At 42.5% G+C, this 23,226-nt stretch overlaps 2 protein-coding genes across 5 annotated transcripts in view; one reads left to right on the top strand and one right to left on the bottom strand.

Moving 5' to 3' along the window:
* The first annotated feature begins 5,384 nt into the window (after positions 1-5,384).
* Positions 5,385-22,407, top strand: PRG4 (proteoglycan 4). The gene is made up of 11 exons (XM_068416740.1): positions 5,385-5,459; positions 7,635-7,754; positions 10,289-10,377; positions 11,224-11,270; positions 13,671-17,282; positions 18,331-18,417; positions 18,630-18,769; positions 19,802-19,958; positions 20,799-20,978; positions 21,176-21,301; positions 22,304-22,407. The coding sequence occupies exons 1-11, from the start codon at positions 5,385-5,387 to the stop codon at positions 22,405-22,407; spliced, it is 4,737 nt and encodes a 1,578-aa protein (XP_068272841.1).
* TPR (translocated promoter region, nuclear basket protein) overlaps positions 20,971-23,226 on the bottom strand; it is a 45,866-nt gene continuing 43,610 nt past the window's right edge. For all 4 annotated transcript variants that reach the window (XM_068416786.1, XM_068416789.1, XM_068416790.1 and 1 more), the window contains exon 51: positions 20,971-22,659. In XM_068416786.1, coding sequence (XP_068272887.1) covers positions 22,604-22,659 — 56 coding nt within the window. In that variant the 3' untranslated portion in view covers positions 20,971-22,603. The remainder of the gene's footprint in view (positions 22,660-23,226) is intronic.

Raw genomic sequence — 23,226 nt, 5'->3', positions numbered from 1 at the left:
TTCAAGTTCTGTATGCACCTAATTGTCTTCATATGACCTAAATGAGTACTGGCATGTTAACAGAAGCATGATAATAATGTTGAGCTTCTGTTACTTTTTGTTTACTACTTTATATATATTTTTTCACCCCAGGTAGTTAGCCAGTATTAACTGGGACTCACTGCTGTACTGGCTGTAAAATGATGGAAGAGTCACAAATCTCCTCCATATCATGGATAGCAAAGTAAGGATATACTCAATAATGTAGTCTTAAATGTTTTGCTTGATCAAATTATAAATTATTTAAGTTACGAGGATTTTTGTACTTTTCCAGAAAACAGATCTCATCATGTCCTATTTAGCTACCCTAACAACTGCCTCTTTCCTAGGCTTTAAACATCCATAGACAGGTACCTTTCTTCTCAAACCACCTAGTGTGGGAGTCGGCCTCTTCTCCCAGGCAACTAGAGATAGGACAAGAGGACAAAGCCTCAAGCTTGGCCAGGGGAGGTTCAGGTTGGACATTAGGAAGCATTTCTTCTCAGCAAGGGTCATTAGCCATTGGAAGGGGCTGGCCAGGGAGGTGGTGGAGTCACCATCTCTGGAGGTGTTTAAGAAAAGACTGGACATGGCACTTAGTGCCATGGTCTAGTTGACATGGTGGTGTGAGGGCAATGGTTGGACTCGATGATCCCAGAGGGCTCTTCCAACCTGATTGATTCTGTGATTGATTCTGTGATTCTGTGTTTTTATCAAGCTTATAGTGTGTTCCACTAAAGACAGTGTTGAAGTTCTTGTTATAAGACATGTAATATATATTTCCTTCTTTGTATTACCTTGAATAAACTCCATAAAATCTTAGAGCCTTGGGTTCCCTTTTCCACAAAGTAGAGTAATAGTTACTTCATAAGCAGGTTGGCAGTGGGCAGAGAACCGTGAACAGCAAATCAACACTATGTAAGTGCTCCCACTTAATACTTCTCTAAATAACTCTAGGAACTTTTAAAAAGATTATATGTGTTCCTAGAGCAATGAAAAAGCACTCTGTCATTGACTGGAATAAATTAATTGAAGCATGGCTGTGATATGAGAGCAATTAGAAGCATCCACCATGCAGAAAGATTGAATGAAACTGCCTCTATTGTGATAGTACAGAAATTAGAAAGAAATTCTAGCATAAAAATACTAAAGCTGCACAGTCATTGGACCAAGTGAGGAAAACATTGACGCACATGTCCAAACCCACTCCTTTTAGAGGTGTCTACATTTTTTTCCTTAAGAGACTCAAGCTCATGCTTAAGTGCTTTCCACAATTGGGATCAATGCATATTATACCATATTTATTATTTGGGGGTAACAGAATTACTCTGGGATTCAAGTAATATCATAAGACAGAAGTATTAAAGTTCCCTGGCCTTTAGGATAGTTTCTGAATTAAAAATCCCCCTCAAACTCTGAGAGTCAGGACCATTAAAAGTTTCAATGGAAACCTCCTTTAGCTCTGAGAGACATTTGCAAATAACCATTTCCAGTACCCTGAATCTGGAACTAATAAACACAAAGACCACTGAAACAATTTAAGTCTCTCTCATTCATTTTTGATGCTTTATATATAATATATTAAATAAATTTGAGATTCAACTAAATTCTTTGGTTTCTAGCCAATACCTTGGCAAAGTTTCCATTCAGTTCAGGGAAAAGTACTATATATTCAGTGCACATTACTTATGACTGCACAAAGTAGATCTCAAAACTTTTTGGAGAAGATACAACATCAGTAGCAGATAATACTACATAATTTTAGGCTACTGTCACCTAAGCTGCATTTGACAGGAAAGAAAATATACTCAGCATTTGCCTATAATGATTTTTTTATTACTATGCAATAATATCTAATGCCTTCCAGATGCATTCAGGACAATTTGTTCACTTCAGTCAGTAATCAAAATGTGTTTTGACTAGTAAGTCCCTATTTAGTTTCTTTCTGTAATCATTTTTCTTAATGGGAGTATTTTCCAGATGTTGTGTTAGTCTAGTCATCTGGGACCTCTTCCAACTCATGTGGAAAGTTTGCTGTCATAAGCTGTCATTGGCAGTTTTGTTTAACAAGCTGTCTAATTAGTTAACCCCAGCAGAGTTACAAAGCAATATATAAGGCATCTGAACCATCACTGAGATCAGACATACTCTTTGTTAGGTAAGTGTAATACCTATCTCTATTCTGAGCATTTTCATCAAAGTGCTCTTCTGCAAAAGGAAAATGATGAACTGGAACAGAAAAACCAGACAAGTTTTCCTTTTGAAGGAAGATTTACTTTGATCCTACATTTCCATTTGACATATTTAAACACTAATATTTCAATGATAGATTATGGTGTATAAAATTACGTTGCTTCATAACTAATGTTTTGACAGTATTTTTTTAACTTTACATTTATATTTATCAGTATTATAACCTTAGAAACTGTTGCACTGAAGTGCATCCATGTGAAAAGAAGACTGTGACTGCAGTTTTCACGTAATAGAATTCTGCAACAAATTATTTCCATTATTTTTTAATAATGAATTTTCCTAGTCTTACTACAGAGCTTAACAGCTCATCGAATAAAAACCAAGAGAGAATTTATGGAGTAATTCTAAATTAGCAATTTGTCCTTGAATAATTTTAGTAATTTTATGTTGTTATTAAACTAGCATTATGTATAAAGATATGCACTGCAATTTTTTTAAAATTATGAACTGATTAATTGAACTGCTTGTACTGATGTGAGATTATTTCTTTTTAGGGATGATGTCGTACCTGAAAGCAATGATCATATGGAACATACTTTGCATATCCCTGGTGATCCTTTCACTGTCCTTGATTCAAGAAGTGTCTTCTGAAGGTACTGTAACATACAAAGTCGAAGGGAGGGTGTCTAGGATATCTGGCAAATACTAAAAATGCTTCAAATGCATCTTCATAAAAATACTAAGTTCTAGAACTTTATATTCCTTCAGACAGGCATTATGATTCAGTTTTATCATCACTGAGTATTTTCATAAATATATTTTGGTACAGCATGGTCCTCTTTTTTTGGAGGAATACCATATAAATGTGAATATCATGCAAAATGTGTATGAACGTACTTTTTCTGTAGACATATCTTACAGATTCTGTTGCCCTCAGGCTGACATATTCAGCCCAAGTGATTTGCAGTATGATTAAAGCAAGAACCTAAAATTAGAATATACGTATAATTTGGTCAGAAATATTTAAATACAATAGGCTCGGGGAAAGGAATGTCTATACTGTGCTAAGTGCTTTGCCATTAAATGCACTGTTATTATCACCACTGAGGTCAACTTTGGCAATTATTTGTCTAATACTACAGATTTTTATTTACTCTCAAAGCTCTGTAATTGATTTCTAAACTGAGGTAGCATTGTTATGAAGAAACAGAAGATCTCGCAGCCTGGAAAGTCCTGTGCTGTCACAGTTCTCAAGGAGCTATTAGATTATAGTGATAAAATTGTGTATTACTTACTGGTAAAAAATGATTTATTACTACTCGATAGTAGAAAACATAAGATTTGGATATCTGAGCAGCTCATCAGGGCACAGCAGATGTTAGATTGGGCCTGCAGGGCAGAGCAGTCTGACACTGCACCCTCCGTAGTTGATGGGAGCCCTCCTGCTATTTTCAGCAAAAATCAAGACTTTTGCCAACAGCAACTAGAACCTTTTAGGCAATTTCCTTAGAAGTAACTTCATAACTTACAAGTCATAAACTTAAAGCAAATAAATGAATGAAAATGTGTTACTTTTGGGACTTATCTATATTTTCTTCCCACAAGGCAAGAAGGGTACAATATTTTGGGCACATATCCATAGAGGAAGTTGCTTAGCTTCTATTTTCAACTCCTCTATTAAGAGCCCATTAATTTAAGTGGATTAACTTCTCCATTTATTCCCTAGTCCCGCTTCATTATTTGTACAGAAGTGGTAACAAACATTATACCTAACTGCTGAAAATCACAATATATGATAATTATTTGTTATCCCATAGTCTTCCTTCACATACACACACACGTGGAGTGTGTGCTGTTATAAATTGTCTTTGGTGTTGTGTTGTGCTATATGTTATTTCTTGTTATTTTCTTGTTATTCCTCAATGTTTCAGCCGATTATCTGAACTCTGTTTTAGCTTGCTGATTGTTCAGCTTCTTTGTTTGTATTTAGGGGCGCTTCACTTGTGGTCCTGCATGTTTCATTTCCAGAAGAAGCTGTTAGCGAGTTATGTTAGTAGAGATTTCACGTAGGAAGGGGAGTTGTTTCAGGGTGAATATCTGATCTGGCAGTAGAAGGTACTGCACCATTTATTATTGTCTAGCATTTTCCAACACTACAGCAGTCTAGCAGTAAAGCCATTGTGGGATGAGCTTTTATGTTACTCTGCTCATAAGTAATCTCCTAATTAACAATCAGAAAGTACTTTATAGAAGATTGCAGGACTAGATCCCAACTGTTCCTAACCTCAGAATTGATACCAAATTATTTTCTGACCTCAGAGAAAAAAATAGTGTAGAGGGCAAGCAGATTTTGAAAACTGCCAATAAAAATGACTACAGGGAGCTGTATTTATTATGACAGTGCTCACCAGTTTGCAGGCAAAACTGGTTTTATTTTGTTATTACATAGAACATTACAAAAAGTAAAATGAGTCTGTCAGGTACGGCGGTGCGGGCGCACATCTGTAACCATACGTAGGGTGAATTAAGATGGAGAATAAGTCTGCAAAACAATATAGTGCCTGGCTGATGCACTGCTTAAGGTAAAACTGCAAGGGCTAGTTTGGATGCCAGAACCGGTGTTGCCATACTACGGAATGATTCATTAATCTCAGGGATTCATTAATCTTCAGGAGAAACACGATAAATTAGCCTCTGACCTGAGTGCACTGCTGTTGGTCCTCAGGCTGGCTCAGAGCAAACCTCTGATCCACATGCCTTCAGGTGGGGTTGCACCGGGCCCACAGTTTCTGCAATACCAAGTGAAGAAATGGCATTCTGTAGAAAAAAAAAAGATAAATCTTCCTACTTTGCCAACAGAATCAATCAGGTTGGATGAGCCCTCTGGGATCATCGAGTCCAACCATTGCCCTGACACCACCATGGCAACTAAACCATGGCACTAAGTGCCATGTCCAGTCTTTTCTTAAACACCTCCAGAGATGGTGACTCCACCACCTCCCTGGGCAGCCCATTCCAATGGCTAACGACCCTTTCTAATGACCCATTTTCTAATGACCCATTCAGCCATTCTTTACGTACCATTTCGGTTTGGCAGCGTTTACACCAGTGTTGTGTAATTTTAGATTTATCAAGCTGTACAGGGAGATGTGGGGAAAGGTATTCTAGAGAGCATGACTGCCACTGTGATTTTAACTGTCAACACTACATGGAGTGCTGCCCTGACTTCACGAAAGTCTGCACAGTGGGTAAGTTCCCAAACACAGCCAGTTCCTATCGGCAAGACTTCCCCTCCTGTTTGCTCCAGCTCCCTGCCACACCAGCGTCTCCCCTCTGAATGCTTAAATGTCTCTTTTCGTTCGCTCTGTCCTTGTTCTCCTCTCATACGTGTATTGTTCTCCCCCTCAAAAACTCGGTGATAACCTCTCGCAACCCATTCAAAGAAAATTGTCTATCCACAGGTTATCACCGAGCAAAGGATTTTGCTTTTCGGAAGAGCAGAGCTAGGCAAGAGGGGGGAAAGAGTTTACCTACTGCTTGTTTTCTCCCTAGGCATTTGTACTGTCTCTTATCTAAAAATGGTAAAAGCAAACTCAGGGTTTTCCAGGAAGAAATTTTGTGATGTTCCAACTCAAATTTAAGAAGTGTGGAAGCTGTAGCGTCTAATCCAAAGTCAGAGGGAATCCTTCCATGGGTAGAAATTTACTCTGGATCAGAACCATTTCCAGAGTTTGATGGAGGAGATGTTTGGATGAGTATTATTTTATATGCTTTATTTATATGCAAAACTGTATAGTGTAAATAAATACAGGTATTTCAAACTGGTTTACTGAGAGTTAAAAAATATTTTCTTATGAATCACCAATGTCAAAAATATCAGTGATTTAGATAACTGCAGTTTGTTACACTACAATGCAGTTCTAGTAAGATTACAGGTGTAAGATAAGACCTCTTAGATCCAGTAACACAGGCCAAGTGTTGTTCAAAACACACAGCACTCCCTAAAATGCCAATTATGGGCCGGATTCTATTCTGGAATCTACAAAGCATTTAATAGGAAGTCTTCGCTGTTCTACCTTAAATCACTAAATTCAGGCAAGCACAGTAGGTGCCATCCTTAAAGAATGCAGGCAGTCTGATCAAGGACTGGTGCTCAGTTAGTGTGTGATCGATGCTGACTAACTTAGAGAAATGCCAGACATTGTTTATGAATAAAACCAGCCCTAACATCATAAAATAAAAACAATTCTCACCTGTGAATGTGGGGTGATTCCACTGGCATCAACAGACTCACTCTACATCTACACTGGTCAAAAGATGTTCAGAATCTGCCTGTACATTAATCCTAATTTTGCTAGATAGTGAATGAATTGTAAAATATCATTTTATGCCCTGTGTGCCACAAAAACAATGACTTCAGTAGAGACTTATGTGCAGAAATGATACAGGACAAGAATAACCGATCGTATGGTAAATTCTGGAAGTGCCAAGTGACAGCTGAGTGTTGGCTCAATTCTGTGAGATGCTGAGCATCCTCCAAAAATATCCACTTCAAGTCTAACAAAACCACTTCAATTTAACAGTTAACTAAGTACCTATTAAAGGTACTACTGAATGTTAATAAATATTAGATTGTGATGCGATGTAAATGTTTAGGGTCAAATTTTGTCCTTGAAAAATACAGCAAGCATGTTTTGCTGGTCTGTAATAGCTGTGCACACCTTTTCCAAAACAATTTGGTTGTTATTTGATATGAAACAGAAGCACTGTAGTGTTAGAAGTCAGAAGAAGTGTTAACTGTCAGAAGCTAATCAATAATGAAATATTAAAAGCATGTGGCTATTAATTACATCAAAACATGGTAGATATTCTTTTAGTATTAATATTTTAAGAACCGTATTAAATAGACTGGGATAACGTTTCAAAAATAGTCACTCTGTGTAACTTTGTTAACTCATTCACGCAATTAAGTCGCAGTATATGCCCAGAGACAGCAGGTACTCTTGGACATGACTTAATTTTTCAGAACTGCTGTTGGTGCAAAGTGGTACCCTGATGAACACCTTTTTGAAACCCCAACCCAGAATTTAAACACTGTTCTTGAGATAACTGCCATTTGATTAGGGAAATGGAAACCTTCTGTGGTGGGACCTAGCTAAAGTGAACTCTGAGGTCACATTTTATGCCACTATGAGTTCTAAATGGTCTCAATATAGTGCAATGGCAAAGTGCGGTTCTGGTTGTACGGCCTGATCCAAACCCCACAATTACACAAACAAGTTCTGGATCACACCAGAACAAACACCTGATTTTATGAAGCTGTTCTTTACGACAGCTTAAGCAAGTGACTTCACTGTAGAAAGGTCCCAGCGTTAAATGTGAGCTAGCCAGAAATACTAACTCTCTTGTTCTGCCTCATGCAGCAGGCTCCTGCAGAGGACGTTGCTCCGAAGCCTTTGAAAGAGGAAGAGAGTGTGACTGTGATGCAGACTGTGATAGATATGGAAAATGTTGCCCAGACTACACGCAACACTGTAAAGAGGGTAAGAAATTCTTTTCTCACTATATTTTTCCTAGATGTATTTAAGTGGAGATGCTTTGCATTATCATAAAACATTAACTGTGAAGGCTTCTTAGGACACAAGACATCAGCTACTGAACGAAACAAAAAAAACAAAACAAAAATAACAAAATCTAATTTCAAAAATAAATTGGCCATTTTCTCAAGCATGACCACTTCACGGACGCATACAGGGAGATATAGTGGAAGTCATCTCCAAGATACGAATTCTGAGGGTGAAGTTTTATTTTGCGTTAGCCTCTTTTGGCACTAGCCATACTCTAATTCACTATCAGAACTGCCACCCAGAATAACATGTGTAAGGCCAGGTTTTGCATCTGCACTTCCACTCATGCTGCTGAAGTTACATCAATAATAGAATTCAAGGACAGAAGCTGCGGGGGGTGAACAACACATTGCAGTAAAAAGCCTAGTTCATCTTACAAAAAAAGTAGTAATGAAGGAAGGTCCCACTCCCTTAAATTCCCCACCCACCCAAAAGTGGAGAATACTTACTCCGTGCAGTGTGATAGCACTACTTGAACCTCCAGACCACTTGCTTTGGGTTACTGCAGTCACTGGCAGAATATATAGAGAGATGTCCTAGACCCTCCCCACCTCAAATCCCAAAAGGGAAGAGCAGCCCAACATAGAAACCTGTCCTCTGGGGCAAGCACAAGAGGACATAGCCTCAAGCTTTGCCAGGGAGGTTCAGGTTGGACATTAGGAAGCATTTCTTCTCAGAAAGGGTCATTAGACATTGGAAGGGGCTGCCCAGGGAGGTGGTGGAGTCACCATCTCTGGAGGGGTTTAAGAAAAGACTGGACATGGCACTTAGTGCCATGGTCTAGGTGACATGGTGGTGTGAGGGCAATGGTTGGACTCGATGATCCCAGAGGGCTCTTCCAACCTGATTGATTCTGTGATCTGCCTGGTTAGAAGCAGTTACACATTCACACTGCAGAAAGAGGAATTTTAATGCACATTTAACCTCTAGGCTGCAAATTCAGTTCAGGGAAGGATTACTCTGACCCACAGTCACTTCTTTTCATTGTGTCCTTCACTGCAGAACCTGACGGTTTTTTGTTAGATGAGCACTAAGGCACAGATCTGGAGGAGCAGTTTCACCTTCATGTAGCTTTAATGACACCAGCAATTGAGTTCTAGTCTAGAAAACACCAACAGAATATGTTTCATTTCATCATGTCCTTAAACTTTCTGCTACTTATGGACCTAAATTCATTTCTGTGAACACACTTGGCAAATATGCCTTGGCACTGGGTTGCTGCATTCACAGACCAGACGCCCTCCAAGGCAGCCCATTTCCAAAGCGTGCAGTTTAACAAACAAGACCAGTTATGGATTATTGTTTGGTTCACATTACGAACCACTCCCAGTCCCCAAGTGCTGGTACAGCAGCTTGGTTTTGCTACTCAGTTATATAGTAATTTATACTGAAATAGACTCTGTATTCAGCATTTTTTGGTTGGATGTTGTCCTGGTTTCACTGGGATAGGATCATAGAGTCAATTCTCTGTTCAGGAAAGCTGCATTTTTGAGAAGACTGCAGCACCCGATACAAAGGGAACAAAGTTGATAAGACAACTTTTTAGTTCATGGCCAGCCACGGTATGTGGGTTTCCACAGTGCTCAAGGCCGTTAGCAGTTTCAAGGTAGCCAGGTGCTAAAGCCAGGAGGAGCAAAAGCCAGGGCAGCTGACCCAGGCTGGCCAATAGAAGTATCCCATAAACGTCACGCTCTCTATAAACTGGAAAGTTTGCTGGGGACGGCCCCTCTCTTCTCAATGGTTGCCATCCCTAGAGGGTCTCACCCGTCATCCTGCTCCTGAGGCCTCTCTCCCATTCCTTGTGACCGTCGTGCTGTCGCTGAAGCTGTGGTGCTCGCAGGGTTTGACATCTGGCATCTGGTTTGACCCCACGGGTCTCCTTTCCTTCTCCCGATTCCCTTGCACGGCTGGGGAGGGGTCATTGGGTGATAAAACAGCTGGTTATTGTTTAGCCCCAGATGAGGGCTGAATGGAGACAGATGTCTAGAAGAGGATAAATGTCTTACGAGTGTCTTGAGGTGAATTTGCTGCCTTTGGGGTTACTTAACTCCTCCCTCTTTCTGCTGGAGCTTAGCACGCATGAACGCTCACAAAACACAGTTAGCTCTTTCACTCGTTCTTCAGTTCAAATGTAATGAAAAGTTAATCAACTGCTCCTAATCTTAGAGAGTTTCTTCTAGTATTTTAGTTACTTAGGTTTGCTATTATTTTTTGTCAAAAAATCTCAACAAAACCCAACAGGAAATCCCCAAAACCCAGCCTACAACTGTACTCAGTACTTCGGTATTTTCGCTATGTGTGAGTAACTGAGAAACCTGTTAAACCTTTTGGAATCATGCAATAACTTAAGGCCACACAGTGACCTTTCATTTTGCTGTTTCTGCATCTTCTGAACACCTTACTCTGTGCTGTGGAGCTAAGTTTACAATGCACACTTTCCTGTCCTCCAGAAGCCCTATATCCCCCGAACGCACACGCACACACAGTTAAGGACTGATCAAACATTCCCCCCCCACCCTGCTACTGACTCCTCTGAAAGGTGAGTCAGCTCCCAAAGGGATTTTATTCAATTTCTCTCTTTCTCAATAAAAGGTGCAGGATATAGTCCAACACCCAGCCTTACTTCCTTTGACTACTAGCTTGCTATGGACATAAACCCTTTGATACCATGGTCATCACCTTATGAGACAACAGTACTACCCCTTTTGTAAAAAGCTGATTACACACACCGATGGTAGTCAGCAGGTCCTTTAGTTGAATGAAAAACATCCTGCAGGTACCCTGAGCTCCATCACGCTTTTTTCACAACTAACAATAACCTTCTACAAGGCTACATTAGTGGGAAGAGAGGGTCTCACTTCCAATTGTACAATTTGACCCAAGAATGAATTAAAACATGTTTTCTGGCTCTTACTGGACGCAAGCGAAATTTCATGCAATCTTCAGACTTGAAAAATCTGAACACAAACCTCCAGTTTCTCCTAAAATTTAACCTACTAGAAGTTAGCTTAATACTTAGACCTTGTGTTGTTTCTTTGGTCCATGCCTACTTTGTATCTTCTGTCTCTTTCAAGGAAACAATTGCTTTCAAGATGTCTCTCTGAAATGATCAGTTATGTGCAGAATTATCACATCTGAAAAACTACAGTAAACCTCAGGGGGTATATAACTACTTCAGGGGATTATCCAAGTAAATGCTTGGGTAATATGGTAGCTCTCAGAGATACACTGTAGTGAGTAAGCCCCAAGACATCTGTCGTCAAAAAAAACAAGCTGACAAAGTGAAATTAGACAAATTTTCAGAATGTAGAGCTCCACTCAGAATTCATCCTTTTCCCACCTCAAAATTCATGTTAGCAAAGAATGCCCCACCTCAAACTTCCAGGAAACACATTTCTCCCATCTATGACGAAACACTTGGAGATCCAAAGGGTATTTTTCCTCTCTCCCCTGAATAATACTTTAAAGAATCCTAAAGATAGGAAGAAACTTAGATTTATATGGAAGATGGTCACTGAAATTTTGCAATCACTTTCTTCTTACAGAGCACCTATAAAGAAAAACGCTCCCATTAACAGATTATTTTATTTCAGTACACACACAAAAGCCATCACCTAAGACTCCTCCAGCATACACACCAACAAAGTCACCCAAAAATGAAGAAAAGAAGCCAGAGGTAGTAACATGGCCCCATGAAGTTATGGAAGGTAGGGAAGCTATGAATGAAACAGGATGGGTGTTACCTGAAGGAACATTAAAGGGCATTTTCCTGCTCCAGAAATAGAAAGCCTATGCGAGACATTACCAGACAGTTACCAAGCTTGGAACTGCTCAGTTTATAAACTAATTACCTCACCTAGACCTCAGGATACTGACTTTGGAGAGTTCACTTAACACAGACGTTGGACTGTGGTGATGTCTCCTGTGTCTCTATTGGATTTTCACACACATCTGCCAAAAATACGTTACGCACCATTGTCAGTTTTGGACCAAGTCCATGGCTGGAACAGGAAGGGTGTTATGTCTTGGGACAGTGACAGGACCAGGACAGGAAAGTCTCCTAGCAGGTTTCTCTAAATTTAATCAAGCCAGATCTCAGGCAGCTTCAGAAAACACATATAATTTATTTTTTCTGAATGGAAAACATGTTGCTTTCCTGTGTTCTTTGATATTCTGTTCCAGCATTTTAAGTGATAACTTGGGAGATCAGTTTGAACTTGAAACCTGAAGAAACAAGTATGAAACGAGACTTGAAGTCAATTTTGGCCAATATTATAATCCTTACATTTTTAAATTTTTATTTTAAATTTGGAGTACTTACCTTTCTGCTGTGGCAATTTCCTATTACAAAAAATCAATATAGCAGGTCAAATAAAACAAAATTAAGGAAATTCAAATCGGCATTAACAGGATCCCACTTGGCATACGGTATTTCAGACACATTGGGTGTGAGGAAAGCCTGTTCCGTAACGCTCTGCTCATACCGCACTGTTTCTACAACACATTTACACAGGGACTATTTCTCACACTGCAGTATTATAAGTTCTTCCAGTCTGCTGGGAGAGGCACTGCATCAGAGCTGCTAACAGTCATCAGGCCGTGACCATCAGCAACAGCTTAGATTTGTTCAAAAGCTGAACATGGCCCCAAACCACATGATGCTGCACTTGTTTTTTTCAGGTTTTCAAGAAACAAACGCCAATTTAGTTGTAATGGTAGACAGCAAAAAGGGTTACTTAAAACTTAGCTAAGCTGCTGCAAAGTCCCATGCAGGCAAAAGGAATTCACATTTAACCCATCCCAGGTTAGTTTGGCTCTTCTAAATTATTTATCTTTTGACAGTTACCCAAGTCCATAAACTAGCACTTACCAATTTACATTAAATGTACCCCATGTATGAGTACAAGTTGGGGACAGACCTGTTGGAGAGCAGTGGAGGGGAAAGGGACCTGGGGGTCCTAGTGGACAACAGGATGACCATGAGCCAGCAGTGTGCCCTTGTGGCCAAGAAGGCCAGTGGCATCCTGGGGTGTGTTAGAAGGGGTGTGGTCAGCAGGTCAAGAGAGGTTCTCCTCCCCCTCTACTCTGCCCTGCTGAGGCCGCATCTGGAATATTGTGTCCAGTTCTGGGCCCCTCAGTTCAAGAAGGACAGGGAACTGCTAGAGAGAGTCCAGCGCAGAGCCACGAAGGTGATTAAGGGGGTGGAACATCTCCCTTATGAGGAGAGGCTGAGGGAGCTGGGTCTCTTTAGCTTGGAGAAGAGGAGACTGAGGGGTGACCTCATTAATGTTTATAAATATGTAAAGGGCAAGTGTCATGAGGATGGAGCCAGGCTCAGTGACATCCCTTGACAGGACAAGGGGCAATGGGTGCAAGCTGGAACACAGGAGGTTCCACATAAATATGAGGAAAAACTTCTTTACAGTGAGGGTGACTGAACACTGGCACAGGCTGCCCAGAGAGGGTGTGGAGTCTCCTTCTCTGGAGACATTCAAAACCCGCCTGGACGCGTTCCTGTGTGACATGACCCAGGTAATCCTGCTCCGGCAGGGGATTGGACTAGATGATCTTTTGAGGCCCCTTCCAATCCCGAACATTCTGGGATTAGGTTTCCACATATCCTTTTATTTTTGGCCAGTTTAAATAAATGTTTCAACCACTTCACAGCTAATTAAGTGCAATTTTACACAGAAGGCTTTTAGAGCAGAGACCATAAAAATAACTATTGCTATTCAAAAGATAAGTAGCTATTTCTGATCAGTATAATAAATTAATATGCAATAGGTGCATGCCCTGCAATTCTAATGTCTTAATGTGTATTTGTTCTCATAGATACTGGCAGTGAACTGGAAAACAAAGTGACCACTCCTGCTCCAACTACAAAACACCCTGATACCACCACACCAACCAAAGCAACTACACCTAGTCCAAAACCCAGTTTGCCACCTACTACAAGTACTACCACAAAACCAACAACTACCAAAGAGACCACTACAGCTCACAAAGATACCCCTGTGACAACAGCGGCACCAACTACCAAGGCAGACTCTCCCACCACCCCTAAACCTGAAGACACAACCCCAGAGGCACCAACGACCAAGGCTGACTCTCCCACCACCCCAAAACCTGAAGAGACAACCCTTAAAGCTACAGAGGCACCAACGACCAAGGCAGACCCTCCCACCACCCCTAAACCTGAAGACACAACCCCTGCAGCCACAGAGGCACCAACGACCAAGGCAGACCCTCCCACCACCCCCAAACCTGAAGAGACAACCCCTGCAGCCACAGAGGCACCAACGACCAAGGCAGACGCTCCCACCACCCCCAAACCTGAAGACACAACCACTGCAGCCACAGAGGCACCAACGACCAAGGCAGACCCTCCCACCACCCCCAAACCTGAAGAAACAACCCCTGCAGCCACAGAGGCACCAACGACCAAGCCAGACCCTCCCACCACCCCTAAGGTGGAAGATATGACCCCTGAGGCCACAGAGGAACCAATAACCGAGGCAGACTCTCCCACCACCCCCAAACCTGAAGACACAACCCCAGAGGCCACAGAAGCATCAACAACCAAGGGTGAATCTCCCACCACCCCCAAACCTGAAGAAACAACCTCAGAGGCACCACCGACCAAGGCAGACTCTCCCACCACCCCCAAACCTGAAGACACAACCCAAGAGGCCACAGAGCCACCAACAACCAAGGGTGAATCTCCCACCACCCCCAAACCTGAAGAAACAACCTCAGAGGCACCACCGACCAAGGCAGACTCTCCCACCACCCCCAAACCTGAAGACACAACCCAAGAGGCCACAGAGCCACCAACAACCGAGGGTGAATCTCCCACAACCCCCGAACCTGAAGAGCCAACACCTGAAGTCACAGAGGACCCAATGGCTGAGGCAGAGTCTCACACCAACCCCCCAGAAGATGAAGAGGAAACTGCTGTGCCCACAGAGGCACCTAAAACTGAGGCAGACCCTCCCACTACTCCCATGGTTGAAGATATGACCCCTGAGGCCACGGAGGAAGCAATGACTGAAGCAGACTCTACCACCACCACCAAACCTGCAGACACAACCCCTCAAGTCACAGAGGCACCAACAACCAAGGCTGACTCTCCCACCACCCCCGCACCTGAAGAGACAACCCCTGAAGCCACAGAGGCACCAATGACTGAGGCAGACTCTCCCACGACTCCTGAGGTTGAAGATACGACCCCTGAGGCCACAGAGGAACCAATGACTGAAGCAGATTCTCCCACCACCCCCAAAGCAGAAGAAACAACCCCTCAAGCCACAGAGGCACCGGCAACCAAGGCTGACTCTCCCACCACCCCGAAACCTGAAGACACAACCCCAGAGGCACCAACTACCAAGGAAGACTCTCCCACCACCCCCGCACCTGAAGAGACAACCCCAGAGGCACCAACAACCAAGGAAGACTCTCCCACCACCCCCGCACCTGAAGAGACAACCCCAGAGGCACCAACAACCAAGGAAGACTCTCCCACCACCCCCGCACCTGAAGAGACAACCCCTGAAGCCACAGAGGCACCAATGACTGAGGCAGACTCTCCCACGACTCCTAAGGTTGAAGATACAACCCCTGAGGCCACAGAGGAACCAATGACCGAAGCAGAATCTCCCACCACCCCCAAACCTGAAGACACAACCCCAGAGGCACCAACGACCAAGGCTGACTCTCCCACCACCCCCAAACCCGAAGACACAACCCCAGAGGCACCAACGACCAAGGCTGACTCTCCCACCATCCCCAAACCCGAAGACGCAACCCCAGAGGCATCAACGACCAAGGCTGACTCTCCCACCACCCCAAAACCTGAAGACACAACCCCAGAGGCACCAACGACCAAGGCAGACTCTCCCACCACCCCTAAACCTGAAGACACAACCCCAGAGGCACCAACGACCAAGGCAGACTCTCCCACCACCCCCAAAGCAGAAGACACAACTCCAGAGGCACCAACGACCAAGGCTGACTCTCCCACCACCCCTAAACCTGAAGAGACAACGCCAGAGGCACCAACAACTAAGGCAGACTCTCCCACCACCCCCAGACCTAAAGACACAACCCCAGTGGCACCGACAACCAAGGCTGACTCTCCCAGCAGCCCTAAAGTGGAGGAGGCAGAGGCAGACTCTCCCACCACCCCTAAGGCCAAGGGCACTCCCCCTGCAGCCACTGAGGCTGACACCACTGCCATACAGAAAACAACACCCATTGCAGTGAGAACTACAGTCCCTGGAGTAGTAACAACCTCTAAAAAAGACGCAACCACTCAAAGCAGGGAGGTGGTCACAACTAGGAAGGAAACACCTGTACCTGAAGCAGAGACAACGGTTTCAGAAACGACAGCAGAGAAGAAAATTACAACTCCGGCACCCAAAGTAGCAACCAGCACAACTACAGCAGTGCAAAGGCCAGGGGTAACTGCAGCTAGGGCTACTGAGGTTGTAACAATAACTGAGGAAAAAGACAAAACAACAGCTAAAACTGTTACTACTCCTATAACCCAAAAGCCAACAACTAAACCAGAAACAACCACGGTGAACAAAGAGAGAACAACACCCAAGAACGACAAAACTACTCTGCTTAAAGACATTTTAACAACAAGTAGGAAAGACACAACTACTGTAACTACAGTGATAACGGCTAAACCAGATGACCCTCCTAAAGGTAAGGACGAGATTCCAAACACAACTCCTACAGCCAAGCAAGCTGTCACTAAGGCAGCTGAAATGGAAGCAACTACTGCAGACAGAAATACTGCAACAACAGCTGCAGGAAAAGAAGCAACCCCAGCTAAACAAGCCAAGACTCCCAGACCAAAAGACACTTTAACAGCTAAAAAAGAAGAAAGCCCCGTGGCAACAGCGACTGTAACAACAGCAGCTACAACTCCCATGCCCAAGCCCACTGTACTGACCACAACTGCCAAAACAGCTTCAACTTCTAAACCCAGGGTGATTGTAACAACTAAGAAAGACACAACTATGGAAACTAAGCAGCCTGTAACAGCAGCAGCCAAAGAGATAACAACTACTACTTCTGTTGTTGTAGAGACAACACCAGCTGGTAAAAATGAGGTAATGACCATCAAAGAAACTAGCATTGCACCTGGAAAAGAAATGCAAGACGCCACTGAAAAGGCCCCTAGCATTGACAAGGGAGAGGAGACTGCAGTTACCAAAGAGACCGCTACAAGAGAGAAAAAAGACACCATAGAAGAAATGTTTATTGTTTCTAAAGGGACATCCAAGCCAACTATTCATTTCCAGGAGGTTAATGACACAAGAGATGAGCCTCATCCAGCTGACCCTGGAACTCTGCCAGTAAAAGAAGAGCCTGAGATAAACAACAAGCCTTTAATAGAGACTGCGGACTTGCCAGTTTTAACTGGAGAAACACAAGGTAATTGCATTTCAGTAGGTACAAAAGCACCAATAACTCCACCACAGAGCACAACAAAACACGTGAGTGAAGGACACACAAGATCTTTCTATCTGATGCCAGAAGAACGTGGCACTCCTGTCCCAGTGCCCAGCCATGACCACGGTGCTACACCTGTCAGCATCCTGAATTTTCAATTATGATGTTATAGAAATTCTCCATGTAGTTTAGAGCGTGATCTTGTTTCAGTAATTGGTTTCAGTAATTGGTCCTGCTGAAAAACGTTTGCTGGAAGTACTGTAGAAGATGCAAAGAGAAAAAAAAGTCAAGAAAAAGAAGATCCATTTCTAAGTCCCGTGAAACATTGCTAGGGAGTCAGGCTGCATATCCACCATTGCTCACAGGACCTAACCTGGCACTTTGTAGTCATATACAAAAAATGTCACGTAAGACAGACAAGAAGTCTTTTCCTTGTATTCTCTTTTCTCTGTGAATTTTGCCACATTTTTCATGTCCTTACTATTTATTTTAATCAGATATAGCCTGCAGGTTCTTGGGCATTTTTTTCAATCATATATTGACAGATATTTTGGAGGGGGGGAAAAAAAAAAGAAAAGCATTTTAGATGAAAAATACTTGGATTTTTGTCCAAAGGTAAATGCTTTTTTAAGAAATAAGGGAGAGGGAAGGGAACCCACTAGGGCAGCTTAGAGTGAACATCAGGTGACCATCCCAGAGCATGAAGAAATTAAATGAGGAACGTAGCGTACGATGCATTTATAGGTCTTTTTCTGAACTACAGGTACTCAGGCAAGCCACAAGTGATGATATCCACACCTAGTGAGGCAAACGGCAGGTCTTGCACTCCCGGGACCAACACACGAGAGCCATACTTTCCCAGAATCTCTCTCAAATGAGTAATTAAACCCTTTGCACGACAAGGACAGAGAGCCCTGAGCATGGCCCGACCCAAGCCGCCACATTTACCAGCCGCGGCCCTGCGGGGGGTGGGCAGGTAACGCACCTCCTGTTAGATGTTTAACAAACCCAAACCGCTGGTGTTTTGCAGCGAAGAAGGACGAGAAGGATCTGTGCAGTGGGAAGCCTGCAGACGGCATGGTGGCCCTGCCCAACGGCACCCTGGCCGTCTTCCGAGGTAGGTAAGGCCCCGGCCCACCTCCTTTCCTCCTCCTCCTCACTGGCCCCGGCCCAGCCCTACCCCTGGAACCGCCTCAGCACCCCGGGGCCCTCACGAAGGGACGCCTGAGCGCGGCAGCCTTTCCCGCCCAGCACGGCCTGGCCCCCTGTCTCCCGTCTGTCCGTCCGTCGGTCCGCATGTGTTTCACCGTGTCCCCTCCCGCTGTGCAGGTCACTACTACTGGCTGCTGAACGGCAGGAACCCGCCGAGCACCAGCCCCCGCCGGATCAGCGAGGGCTGGGGCATCCCGTCCCCCATCGACGCCGTCTTCTCCAGGTGTAACTGCGACGGCAAGACCTTCTTCATCAAGGTGGGGAGCCCGGAGCGCGAATGTGTGGGGCAAATCAGCTTAACAAAGGTGCAGGTTCTGCAGTGCAGCCCCGCAGAAGAGTCGTCTTGAGTCGCTCTGGGGATGTGTTGCTTATTTTATAGAGCAAACTGCGTTTTCAAACAGCGTGGTGGGTTTGAAGGCTGTGGGTGAAGTTTGGTGTCTCTCCCTCAGCCCCTCCTCCTCTGCCCTGAGATGGTGCTTATCAGGAAAAACATCAGTTCAGTGTTTTTTCCCCTGTAATTAGCTAGGAGACAAAGCACTGACAGAATAACTGATCATCGAGTAATATTTAGATTGAATACCAGGAAAAATTTCTTCACAGAAAGGGTTATCAAGCATTGGCACAGGCTGCCCAGGGCAGTGGTGGAGTCCCCACCCCTGGAGGGATTTAAAAGCCATGTAGATGTGGTGCTGAGGGACACTGGTTAGTGGTGGGGCCTTGGCAGTGCCAGCAGTTAATGGTTGGACTCGATGATCTTAAAGGTCCTTTCCAACCAAAACAATTCTGTGATTCTATATGAGCCACACTTCAAAAAATCCAGCTCTTTAAAAATACAGGTATTTATCGTGTCTTTCCCTTGCCCAAACGTGGCCTAAATTTGTTCCTAATACATTTCCCTTCCTGAAAGATGATAATGAAATGCACACACCATATTAAAGACATTACACAGTTATTTCCCAATTAATCATTCAGCCCTGGAATTGAAGCAGCTTTTTCTGCCCGTGAAAATTTAGAGATTTAGAAAGCAAACTGCTTTGTTCAGTAACCACCCTTAACATTCGTTTCTAAGGTACTCTATCCCTACTCAAAGGTGGTGTTAAGACTGCAGAGGAGGTATGTTATGAAGTTGTAAATTTTTTTTCCTCTTTTTAATGGATGTAGTGGCTCCAGTCAGTTGTACAATGTCATTACCAAAATGCTATTGTTATTATTTTTCATCTCTGTGTTGAAGCTCAATCACCAAGAATTAATTTCCTCTGAAGCTCATTTTTTTTTCCTTAAATCATCAGGGTCCCCTCTACTGGCGTTTCACTAACGGGGTTATGGATAAAGGCTATCCCAAACCTCTTGCGAACGGATTTGCAGGGCTAAGTGGGAAAATAGCAGCAGCCCTCCCTGTGGCAAGATACAACAGCAGACCAGAAGCTGTTTATTTTATCAAAAAAGGTATGTCTCATATTTCAGAATTTCACAGATGAACAAAAGGTGCTTGAGTTGCCTTAAAACCCAGCTTCTCTTCACTGAAAGATGTATTTCTTTCAAAAACAGAAACATAAGGGATGTCAGAGTGAGCCTGAAGCTTTAAAAATTTGTATTAGTACTTACAGACCTTTAACCACATTTTAAAATAGCCAGGACCATAAGAGACAGAATCCAGCATTGTAGCAAACATAAAAATCAGTTTTATCTGGTCGTAAAACTATTTTAGTCTCAAGTTAATTAGGGAAGGGAAGGCTTTAATCTTACTAGTTCATAATTATGTATGGAAATCTTCCTCCTTATTTAATATTTTAAATTAATGTAATTTCCTTGTATGAATGATGTACTGCCAACATTTAAGAATTGTTATCTGAATTTAAAAAGCAGATGGTAATGAAATGCAAATCCTTTTCTGGACTCTAGCCCTCCTCTCATGCAGCCTAAAACGATGGTCTTACCCTTTCCTTGACAGGATAAATAGGACTGATGGCAGCAAAAGCAGTTCCCCTGGAATTGTACTTACCAGCATAACAGTAATGAGCCTGCAGGGGGTATGACTACACGTAGAAGCACATGTTGGATTTAGATAGCAAGGCTTTTTTTTTAATCTGAAAATGTAGGAACAGGTATTAAAAGCTGAAGGCTGCCACAGCTGTAGCTGTATTAAAATGATGCTATTGCCTTCCTGCGTGTAGCAGTGATACCAATGACATTTTCATATCTGATCTAGCTGGCGGTTTGGGAGGTTTTTGGGTGTATTTTTTGGTTGTTTTTCTTTTAACCAAATGAAACAAATGTCTACTTTAGATGGCAACATGCAACAGTATGTGTACAAACAAGAACCAGCCAAGAAGTGTCAAAGAAGAACCCACGTTACCATAAGATACCCAGCTCACATCCCAAGACTTATAATAAGGAGACGCTTTCAACGTGCAATAAGAATGCCAACCATTATTCAGACCGTCAGAGTCAACCCGTATCCATCTGGTAACTTAACGTTTATTAAGTTTCTTTTATACAACCATTTTAATCTTAGTAGTTTCTGAAACACAACATTCTGTTCCATTTCTTTAAAATATAGTAGTTTTAAAATCTTTTGATCCAATAGATCCCGCTCGCTGTAGATTACACGTACAGCAGACATGCTGCAACACCTCCTAAATTCAGTTTTCTTTTGCTTGCAGGAGTTTTGCGGAAGGAAATCAAGATGACTGCCTACTGGAGAGGGCTCCCCAAAGTGATTCATTCAACTATATCGCTACCCAACTACAACAAGCCAGATGGCTATGATTATTATGCCTTCTCCTACAGTAAGTTAAAGCTAACACAAGGTACTATATATCTCAAAAGACTAAGGGATGGGGAAGAAAGCAGCCCATGTATCTCTCAGCTTTCCGAAGCGTGAGGTTATCACTTGTGGTTCTGCAAGACTAATTTTAAGGACTGCTACAGCGTCCTGAGAATTAAAACGTTGCCTGTAATCGAGGGATATTTCTATTAATAAAAAAATCAGTAGTTACAGGACAACTAGCAGCAACAAGGTACAATGATTCAAACCAGTCAACTGCAGAATGCATCGCTGTAAGAGTTCAGGCTCATAAAGCAACAAAAAAACTGACACTTCAATGCAGAATTATATTAATGAGAGATTGAAGTCCTTGGACCACTACACATGGATAGTTTTTTCACTGGCTTCCATGGAACTATGTTTCTGACAAAACAAAAAAGGGAGGGACATGAACCACTTTGCTTCACAGGAAAAAAATATTTATGATCCCAGATTAGGTAGATCCTTTCCCTCTAGCCAGAATCCAGAATTTTCTGGATTGTTCAGAAAAAAAAGCTCCAAGAACTAGCCATATCCAATAGAGGATACTCAAGGAAGTCTCTGCCAGTATGATCTAATTCCTAAACTTAACATAGGCCAATTCACACTCAGGGATCACAGCGTTCCCACTTTGGTAGTCAGTGCAGGATTGTTTTGTTTCTAGTTTGTTTTATTTCCACATTCTTAAGACTATTTCTGTGTTCTAGCAGTATAAGACTATTCCTCCCTACCCCCTGTTCTTGGGACAGATATAATTATTAGCAGTACTGTAAAACTTAGCTAAACACAACAAAGGACATATAAAAAATAAAGTTGAGGACAAAAATTCATTGTTATAGCCTCTCAACTCCATATATGTATGTGGAATGAAAAACCTTGTTATTCATGCCTAAATGAAATTTAAAAGGAAGGCTTTAACTTCAGGAATCTTTCCATGTACTAAATGTAGTTTCTGGAATTTAATTCTGACATATCTTCATTTCAGATCGGTACTACAGTTTGGACATTGGCAAAAGAACAGCAAGACCTATTACGGCTCTCACAGGAAAGACTGTCTCCAAAGACTGGTACAACTGTCCTAGCAAGTGATGCACAGCAGAGGATTTTAAAAAAAAAGATGCCATTTGAATGTTGACATTTTGTCTAACTTTATTAATAAAGACATTGAAATGTGTGCACACAAACCTAAGTATAAAACGCTGCTTTAAGCTCTAGCTTCATCACACACTAAAGCAACCACAGGCAAACTGGCACTTTTGTACACACAGCTGTAATTACAGATCATTTAACTAATATTTCCTCTGTTCAGGCCTCCTCTGCCTCCCATTGCATGAGTCACACCTGCGTTGGGAAAGAAAACAAATGCATTAATAGAAATCCTTTTCACCCTTTTAATCAACCACTGGTACCTGTGAGACTTCATCCTTCTGTACAGAATTGCTACTGCAGTGGAGAACTTCCTTTCGGATAAAATTCAAGCTCCCCCCTCCCTCCCCTAGAGCCTGGTGACACGGTTACATTATACTCGTGTCTTTTAAAAGAATGTTGTTGGCTTGTGATCCTATCTCAGGCCCTGTGCCAAAAGAACAAGCGTAGTATTCGTACCACGTTTGAAATCAGTTAGTTCCTCCCTTTGCTATTAAAGAACGGTCATAGACTAGAAAGAAATTCCATCCTAGGCCCCCTCCTCAATTTTTTTTTCCTTTAAAATACCACATACCTGTATTGCAATGCTACTATCAAGCCTTCTACTACGTTACAATAATGCCAAGCTGCATACAATTCATCTAAGGATTTTTCTTAATATAGAAGTTGCAAACAATAATTCATTGTCATGGTTTAACTCTATATTGCATTACAAAAATCTGTAATACTTCTGTAAACCTGTCTTATTAGATTTTTTTTTTT

This window comes from Nyctibius grandis, chromosome 21 (assembly GCF_013368605.1).
Source record: "Nyctibius grandis isolate bNycGra1 chromosome 21, bNycGra1.pri, whole genome shotgun sequence".
Classification (NCBI taxonomy): domain Eukaryota; kingdom Metazoa; phylum Chordata; class Aves; order Nyctibiiformes; family Nyctibiidae; genus Nyctibius; species Nyctibius grandis.
The sequence above is the reverse complement of the archived record's forward strand: the minus strand, read 5'-3'. Positions and strand labels throughout refer to the sequence as shown.

Excerpts from the sequence above, each read along its gene's own strand:
- PRG4 (XM_068416740.1), top strand. The coding sequence starts at position 5,385 with ATGACTGCCACTGTGATTTTAACTGTCAACACTACATGGAGTGCTGCC. Across the intron at positions 11,271-13,670 it reads AACACTTGGAGATCCAAAGG|ATACTGGCAGTGAACTGGAA; the intron begins GTATTTTTCCTC and ends TTGTTCTCATAG. Across the intron at positions 20,979-21,175 it reads AGTCAACCCGTATCCATCTG|GAGTTTTGCGGAAGGAAATC; the intron begins GTAACTTAACGT and ends TTTTGCTTGCAG.